General features: G+C 34.3%; 1 protein-coding gene across 6 annotated transcripts in view; it reads left to right on the forward strand.

The window, feature by feature from the left end:
* The window catches only part of LOC149777570 (protein retinal degeneration B-like), a 148,009-nt gene that overhangs the window by 59,219 nt on the left and 78,795 nt on the right, over positions 1 to 9,995 (forward strand). For 4 of the 6 annotated variants that reach the window (XM_089942187.1, XM_089942184.1, XM_089942190.1 and 1 more), the window contains 2 exons: positions 3,692 to 3,742; positions 5,622 to 5,729. In XM_089942187.1, the coding sequence (XP_089798313.1) occupies positions 3,692 to 3,742; positions 5,622 to 5,729 (159 nt within the window). The remainder of the gene's footprint in view (positions 1 to 3,691; positions 3,743 to 5,621; positions 5,730 to 9,995) is intronic. The other 2 variants (XM_089942188.1, XM_089942189.1) reach the window with 2 other exon arrangements.

Here is a 9,995-nt window from a genome sequence, read left to right on the forward strand (position 1 = left end):
TTTCTCACATGCCCACATTGGCTGAATCTTAGACTCGAACCGCCGCAGACAGAGGTGAGATGGCAGTGATCCGTAACGAAGAGCGCTTTAGACCACTCGGCCACTCGGGGCCCCTAAAGCCAGGGATGTAATAGTTACAGATTTTAATCATTGATGACACATACTTAGTATTTAGTAACGTTTTCTGATTGGGGACAGGTTAGATGGGATTTCATTGTATTCTGATGCTGAGAGATGCTAGTTACGATTATAAGTTTTGTTCAGATTTCGTTTTTATGTTATGAATCAATAATGTAATTATACATACATAAATAACACACATCTTTGAATACCATAGACCAAGAGCAGGCACTGCATAATGTGCCTGTAGAACAAGTATGTGTGTTTGTTTTAGTAATGAATTTCAACTAAGAATGAGTAGATTTTAACTGGTACTATATCAGACTGATTCTTCTCTCAGTTCATCCTGCACAGAATAGTTTAAAAATGACATGTTGAATAGATTCAGCCTGAAAGAATATTTTGTTCATAGTTGATGTTGTTGTTGTAGGGTTTAACGCCATTTTTCAGCACATGATAGGCTATACATGGCGGCCAGTATTAATGGTGGAGGAAGAACCCGGGAAAACCCCGAAAAGAACCACCGACCAACGAGAAGCTACTGGCAAGCTTTCTCACATACGCACATTGGCTGAATCCGAGACTCGAACCCATGCAGACAGAGGTGAGATGGCAGTGATCCGTAACGGTGAGCACTTTAGACCACTTGGCCACTCGGGGCCCCTGTTCATAGTTGAGGTTTTAAATAAGGTAACATTGCTGTAGATCACCTGGCATTTTTCTTACACTTAACAAAGATTTTCAATTTTCATGAGACATCCTGCATAACTTTTTTATACATTTATGGGCCAGTAAGCCACATTAGATCACATGGTAGATTCATACTACTGATGCAAGTATTATGGGTTCAGTATCTATCCAGGCTACCTAGGGTCTGCTGTCTCATGTTATTTGGAGGTACAGTTAGCTCCCATTTCCTCAGCACATTGTATTAACAATGTGCACAAAGTGCCATTAAAAATCAACTAATCATCCAACTTTATGGACCAGCTTGAATGTTTTGACATACAAAGTGCTTTAAGATGCAACAAGTCATATTGATTATTTCATATAGGAAATAGTTTTGTGCCAAATGCCTTCACATTACTCAAATAGGATATAATGAATGCTAGCACTTTTCTTTTTGAAAAACAAAAGATTCTTTTGCAACTAGAATTTTTGAATAAAACAGTTATCATTAAAACAAGATGTTGCATGATAAGTGTGATTCCTCATAATCTTGTTATTACCTCCCTTGAATCTTTATCTCACGAGTCATCCACAATGAGAACTTTGCATCAAGATTTAATATCTTGTCTGCATAAGCATGCTAAAACACATATGACTTTTACTGGCAGTGGCAACAACATCAACATTTAAGCTTTGTTTTCTTCAGGCTGTGCCCTTGCACCTTTCGCCACAGTGAAAATTAAAAGGTTGCATGCTGTGTCACTAAAGGTGCACAAGAGAATTTTTTTTTTTTTTAATTTTCAAGTAGATGTACTTTGTCCTGGCTATTGGACATGTCCATTAACTCATCAAGATACTTATCTTACCAATCAACTATCCTGCAGGCTTCTCGTTGATCAAGATTACATCATGCTTTGATAGATCTTAACCAAACAAATCATAAAGAACCAAGGAACATTTAGATACTGGAATGCAGAATATTTAATTCAGTGAAAGTGACAACAACTGTTACAAATGAAAATACTAGACTTGTAGAGGCTGATTGCACTGAAAATAATGATGATAATGGGGGTATTGCCTAATACAGTGCTAATAATGGTGTGACACTTTAGTGGATCAATTGTGAATAATTGCACATGAAAATGGAATAGTTGTGCTGCTGCAAATGATTAAAAAGAACCTTGGCTTCAAAATGACCAAAATGAAAAACAAAACTTAATTTTCTCAAAGCTCTGTAACAGTTTAAAAGATAACACTAATGATTTAGTTAAGTACAAATATTTCAAGTAATTTGTTTATTGAATAATGAATAACCACCTGCAACCAATTGAAAATGTGATTTAGTAGCCAAGTAAATAATTTCATAGTGATTGAGGAGATATAAATCAGAGAATATCCCTCCCACCCCCAATTTAAAACCATATGGAATAGTCCATCTCAGTAAAAGCCATGTCATCATTTTAAAACCATATGGAATAGTCCATCTCAGTAAAAGCCATGTCATCAATTTAAAACCATATGGAAGCTCTTGATATAAATCAGGAGACTGCTCACCTTTCTTTTCTGGTTTCTAGAATAGTCCATCTCAGTAAAAGCCATGTCATCTGTGTCTACTATATGCAATGGCTAGTTTTAACATTTTTCCTCCCCCCATTGAACAAATAAAAAGGAAAAACTCATGTATATATGAGTTTAAAGAGATTTACCTCTAAAATGTACAGAATATTGAGATTATCAAAGACAGTGAACTATACAACATCTATTGCTTGAAAACTTAGATTTGCCCATGCAAATATGGTGGCCATGTTACTGAACAAACTCACATTTGATTTGAAAGGCCAACAAATTGACAGTGTTTGGGAACCCCTGGTGACAGTCAGGATAGAAATGGTAAATTTATGAATAAAATGACAAAGATTTTTGCATTTTTTATATCCATTTTGTTTTTGAAATCAGTAGTGGGTACAGACAAATGGAAGGATATGTGAATTATACAGATTTCCTTCACTGTAATAAATTATTGTGGGGTTCATGTATGTATATATTGTTTTTCATTTTGTACTAAAGGTGTGTAAGGTAAAAAATTGTTTTGCTTCCTTGGATATTTGTACATGCTTTGAAAGAGAATGGGACTGAACAATCCTGATCATATATTTTCAGATAAACGTTGTAGCAAGAGACAGTATACAAGTACATCTATCATTTGCTTTCATATAAATTATACCTATGCTTTGGTCTGGCTGTTGAACTGTCTACATGATTTCTTCTCCTTCTGTGGTTGCTTTATGGCATAATTGAATAATCTGATTAAAATAAATTGATCTATTGGACATCAGTATGAGGTCATGTTCTTTTGACTTTTTGATTAACAGATGAAGTTAAAACCTTCATATTCCTGAAAGTGCAAAACATTTCAAAAGTATTGTCACAAATGATAACTCTCACCGACACAAAAGGCAATGTTCTTTCTGATAGACTACTGCTTATATAAGTGGATCTGGAATTCCAAAGGTCACCAGAATATGAATTTTTGATACCTGTCGGAACTCTGTTGTTTGAGATCAGTTTTAATCATCTTGCATAAATGAAGTTATTGAAACATGTTATCATACAGATTTTTTCTCCATAGGTAATTTTGTAAGTTTATAGTTGAATACATGGCGACCCATGTTGCTTGTCTTGATACAATTCATGGGTATTATCCAGATTCACTGTTATTAATATTTACATGTATTTTATTAAAAATCTTGTGGGATCTGAAAACTTGACATTTCAGTTTATTCACCCTTAATTGGGCAAAAATTGGTAACCTGATATTTGAAAAACCAGAGTTGAAATCTGTGCTTGATTTGGCTCTGTTTTCTCTGTTTTGTTTTATTGCATTCTTTATTCTTCTACCCAGGGAATGCTGAAGCTATGTTCTGTTGTGATTATGAACATTCTGATTTTGATTGTAAGTATTGTCCTGGCTTGTAGAATTGACCTTTTTGCATGTTTATAGATATTATTTATCTATCTATCCATTTATTTATATAACTAGTCTAACTTTAATCCATGTTTTCACATTTATTTTTAACATATCCAGAATGGTCAGTAGTCACTATATCAGATAGTATTTCCTAGGGCCTTCCAAAGATTCACCTACAAATTGAATCTCAGCAAGTTACTATTGATTTTCTACACCATAATGATGTATGCTTCATTAAAAACTAACAATATATTATTAGACGTGTCAGATAGAATTTTCACCCCCATAGAATTTTATCCCCCAAATGAAATTGCTGCAGTGCAATTTTCACATGCATGGAATGTTTACACATGTGTTTAATAATTTTTTATTGTGGGGTATTGTTCATGAAGTTCAGTGTGTAAGTGTTGATATTAAAAAAGTTATAATCCTAATAGTCTCTGTGTGTGTGTGTGTGTATGATTCATAAGTAGGGCTTGATAATGTACTTTAAGATTTGCTTTTTCTAGGAAATGCAAACAGAATTAACCCTTATTTGTTGATTGTGAAGAAAATCAGTCACAAATTGAAAATTAGGAGACCACTCCAGGGCCTAATGGTTAGAACATCCTCCTCAATGCAGGAAATCGTGGGTTTGATCCCCAGCCGAATCATACCAGAAACTTATGAAAAATGGTACTAACAGCTGCATTGCTTGGCGTTCAGCATTAAGAGGTTAGTGTTAGGACTAGTCAGCCTGGTGTCAGGATAATGTGACTGGGTTGGACATCATGCTACATGTCTGTGGCATGATGCCCCAGTGCTAGACATCACTATAAACTGTCACACTGCAGACATTGTAGTGATATGACTGAATTTTTTTTAAAGCTACATTAAAAGTCCAAATCACACACACACTTACACTATAACATAACACTGGAACTAACCTGGCTAAGGCAAGGAGCATCTCAGAATCAATGGTCAAGCAATGTACCAGTAAAGAATCACAGGGTGAAGTCGTTTCCATTTTTCTAATGGAAGGTGAAGTTTACATTTTTTCAGGCAACTTAGTTGCCCTCTTTGCCTGGTAGGGTGACCCCTGTAGTATTAGTGCTATTGCCATTGTGATATGTTGTTGACAAATTTGGTATGATGACAGTATAGGCAATATCTTATAGGTTTGAAATTCCACTGGCCCATGGAAATATGTTTCTAATTCACTGTAATACTAACCACTAATAAAGAATACCTTTTTTGTTGTAACCAGCTTCATTAATATTAATACATTTCACTTTATGCATGTTTGAAGCTGTTACCTTGGCCTTGGTACTTGGCAAGATATATCATGGTTTGCTTCTTAGAAAATGACCCAGGACAACTATAAACAATGTGATAATATTGCAACAGTTTCAGTATTGTAAACAGAAGTGTACATATCATAATACAACTTTAGGCAGACAACAGCATCGTTACAAAGGATATAGCAAATAGAGTTTTAATTGTTTAAAAACCCAAAGGACCCAGCAGTCTGCTTGAGAGACTTGTTGTCTACATCAAAAGAGATTTAATGTAATCAGTTTTGTAGTGTTAAATACAAGTCAGGGCAATCAAGGTTGATTCAACTGTTCCAGCCAGTGAGATTCTGCTTTAATATAAGCATACATTAAGTTTGTACACTATAAAATTCCTCACGTCAAAAACAACCTTGTAGCTGAATTTGAAAGACTATAAATGGTTGAAAATGGTATAAATGTGAAAATCAGTTTAAATATTTCATTAAAATGCCATTACTGTGTGAGAATTCGGCCTATTAATTGTCAGTAGTTTAATTCTTGAAAAAGTATATTTTTCTGTAATTTAGGTCTGTGTATTGATTCTATTGCAGTAGAGACACTGCCTGTGCGGTCAAGTTCCATGGAATGTTTATCTGTATCCGCTGATGAGTTCGTTGATGCCAAGTCAACTTTGTCCAGTTGCACTGATCTTTCAACAGGTATAATTTTGGAGATATTTAGGGCTGTTCCATTAAAACATGCATGGGACCCAGGGATGGCACTTTTAAAAACATGTATGCCAGGGTAGTTTGGTTTCAAAATTGCTTCTGTCCCAGGTTGTTTATTCAATAAAATCACTTCTATTGGTGGTTAAAATAACTGGTTCAGTAGGTCTGTCTAAAAGTGTGAACTAAATGTAATAAAAAACTTTTCACTTTAGATATCCAGTCATCAAATTCGTATTTTATGTTATGCACACTGTATTTGTTCCTGTGAAGGATATTTCCATTTCGATTGCTAAGAATAGACAAAAGACTATAAAACATTGTCATTGGTCAGTTATAAATAGGACAGGAAAAGCCTACCATGTGACTTTGCATTTGTAGCTTTACTAATCACAGCCTTTATTTTCTTAATCATAAGGAAAACTAGCAGATTTTTAAATAAATGTCCTTATAAAATGAAAGTATAAATTTTGCAGCCACGTTAGTTTTAGTCTCGTGAGACTTGGTTTGCATCATTCAGATCCAATGCAAGGCGCGATGTGAAAAGAACCGAATGTAGCCGTATTGTGACAGTAATGGCAGTGATACATGTTTTTGATTAGGAAAGAAGTCAGTATTTGGTTGAGAAAGCAAAGCCTAGAAAAATAATTGACCGTCTTAGAGGTAAGTTCTGTTATTTTTTCAGCAAGCTAATTGAAATATGTTAAAAGACTAGTAAACTTCACTTTATTCAGTCATTACAAATGTTGTTGTCATAGACTCATTTCTGTCAGTTTAAAGCCATTATAACAACACATACTTGTCTTCATCCAATTAACTCACGATGACTGACATGCACTGAATCAGTGAGGGGTAGATTTTGCTTTAGCTACCTTGTGTTAATTGATTGAAGGGACAGAAATGAATGCTTTGTGTTTAATGGATTCTGTGTTGGAGATTTTAACTCTAATATGTAATCAATCCAAGTCCAGTTCCATTAGATAATTCAGATGTTTTGGAATACAGCTTTACAAAATTTGACCATTTAACAATTATCAGAGGAAAAATCAGATTGATGGCACTTTAAAGTTGGAATGCAAGAAATGCAGAGCATAATACCATTGGCATTACTGTTGTATGTTTGTATGAAGTATCTTATGTGACACTTTAAATGAGCTATATTCATGGACTTAGTTGCATTTTAATTACTGTTACAGTTTAAAAGAAATCTCAGAACTGTTGTAATAAATGGCAATATATGGAAAGGATGTTAAAGTTATAGAACAAAAATGAGAAAAATATCTTGAAACCAATTAGTAGGTGAGTAATAGATCATTGCTTACCCAATCTTCCAGTTATTTCTGCATAGAAATGATACTGTCCATACCTCATTAAAATTTAACTTTTGTGAATCTAAGTAAAAATGTGTTGGTTTTTTTTCCATTCATACTTCAGGTTCTTAGTAGGTAACAGTTCTTATTTCCATTGGTAGTGGTCATAACCATGCAAGTATTTATTAACAATGTGGTCGGTTGTGGCTTGAATACAAGTACCAGCAGATGATTGTTACAACTTTCTGCTCAGTATCCAGTCATGTCATTTTCTACAAAAAATTTAAGAAAATTGATACCATAGTAGCAGGTTGAATTAAACATTGTTGACTTTATGTTTAGATTTTATCTCTGTGCATGTCAAGTTGCTACACATTTTGACAGTACACCAATTTTTTGGTATGTTTATCATCTCCAAAAAATATATAGCAAATGACATAATTGCTGCTTTATACTCCATGCCTATTTTTTATTCACTTGAGTAATTTTCATAATGAATGCATTAGTGGTCATTTTTGAGTTCACACTTGTTAGTTTCAGTGTGAATCTTATGTTGGCTTTGGATTAAACTTTGCTTTGTTGAGACTGTCCATTTTGTATGTACACATTAAGGGGGATTGGTTGAAGTTTGAATATATGTGGGTGGGGATAAGATCAAGTAGTACATACACACTTAATAAGAAAAATTTACAATTAAAAAAAAAAGTTACAATAAAACCTATTTGCCATAGCCAACAACAAACTGATAGTATTTGCACACATTCCAATTTGTGTGTAGCCCCATACCAATTTTAAAAATGAAAAGCATCAAGAAAAGAAGCTATAAATAAGTACAGTACATCATTTTCAGGTAGCCAATGAGAAGGCAGTCAACCATTCAGTGTACTGCACTTGCATATTAAGCGGGTCTGATCATGGCCATACAAGTTGTGCAATAAGAGAGAGAAGTATCTTTCTTTGTATTTTTTTTTTATAGTACATATATAAATGATAAGTAAATTATAAGCAACTAGATTAGCCCCAGAGGCCCTTTCTGGTTTCCAGGATGAATGATGTATGGCAGTCAGAACTGTCTTCTACATCTAGTATTTGCGGTGTACAGTTTTAATATTTTTAGAAATAATGGACAAATAAATATGTAACTCTAAAATTATGGAATTAATGAGATTATCAAACACAATGAATGATCAAATCTGTTGCTTGAAAACAGGGACTTGCTCATGCAAATATGGAGACCATGTTACTAAAGAAACTCCTGTTTGATTCAAAATGCAAAGTGACAGTGTTTGAAGGGGGGGGGGGTGCTAAGCAAATGTATATGTACACACTGGGGAAAAAAGTACTCCCTGCAGCTGTGGGTATTTTTTTATTTAAAAAATGACTGTTTTCAAATGTACTAAATGGACAGTCCCTTATCCTCCCCTGGAATAATAACTCTTATTAGGCCAGTAATGATGATGAGACAAAATAGTTTGTCTTTTGTTTTTTTAAATTAATGCTTAGATTGGAATGGCTGCATGAAATTTTAATTATTTTTTTTTTAAATTATTAAATAGTTTTTTTATTTTTTAGATAGTACAAAATGTTCCTGTCAGAAACTGAATAGGAATTTGCCTCAATTTTAATGATAGACATTTGGTAATGGGTAATCCCTTGCTGTATTTATTTAGTTACTGGACATGTACTTGCATTGAGCTGTTATATCTCTGATACACACACACACACACACACACACACACACACATGAGTTTAAAAGTACTTTACCCCCTGCCAATCAATGCCAACATGGGCAAGGCACTCTATTCCAATGACCTGGTGCTAAGTCACTAAATAACCAAACTAATGCCAACATGGGCCAGACACTTTATTCCAATGCCCTGGTGCTAAATCACTAAATAACCAAATTAATGCCAACATGGGCCAAACACTTTATTCCAATGCCCTGGTGCTAAATCACTAAATAACCAAATCAATGCTAACATGGGCCAGGCACTTTATTCCAATGCCCTGGTGATAAATCACCAAATAACCAAATCAATGCCAACATGTACCAGGCACTTTATTCCAATGCCCTTGTGCTAAATCACCAAATAACCAAATCAATGCCAACATGGGCAAGGCACTCTATTCCAATGCCCTGGTGCTAAATCACTAAATAACCAAATCAATGCCAACATGGGCAAGGCACTTTATTCCAGTGCCCTTGTGCTAAATCACTAAATAACCAAATCAATGCCAACATGGGCCAGGCACTTTATTCCAATGCCCTGGTGCTAAATCACTAAATAACCAAATAGTTTCAACACTCAGCAGTGAAATAGAAGAAAAAAATTTTGGTCAGTAGTGGGTGCTTCCCTTTAAAAAGACATATTTTTTTAAGTTTCAAAATGTAGCTGCTTACTTTGATTGCACTACCACTCCAGTTGGTGAGGGGATTCATGTTTATAATACAAAGGTGTTGACAGAGTTTCCTTGAACAGCAGGTAGTTTTAAAAGTCATTCAGCTTGTACATTGACATGCTATGTCACATGTAGAAAAATTACAATGAAGAGTGTGCTGTTTGTCATATATTTCAATATCTGCATCACTTCTGCTAAAATGTGCGGTCACATTTCTGTATCACAGCATGAAACATAGTTACAACACTAGTAACCATTACATAGCACTGACTGATTATGTTCAGGCTTTAAGTATGCGTGTTAGGGGTTATCTTATGTTGTTCCAATTTTAAATAGTGTTTATCAGTTCTTTTCTTATTTTACAGATATCTACCTCTGTGAGCCCAAGGCATTAAGATGTATGAATGGGATTTCCTGAAAAATTTGTGTTTTAAAAAGATCTTACTTTCAACTTAGAAATGATGAATCATTAAAATTGTCAAGATGAAAAATGTTGAAAGAAGAAAAGGTTTATTGTTTCTATTGTTATTTCTGTTATCATTGTTTCAGC

The sequence above is a fragment of the Sinohyriopsis cumingii genome, chromosome 18 (assembly GCF_028554795.1).
Source record: "Sinohyriopsis cumingii isolate HCF-2022 chromosome 18, ASM2855479v2, whole genome shotgun sequence".
NCBI lineage: Eukaryota > Metazoa > Mollusca > Bivalvia > Unionida > Unionidae > Sinohyriopsis > Sinohyriopsis cumingii.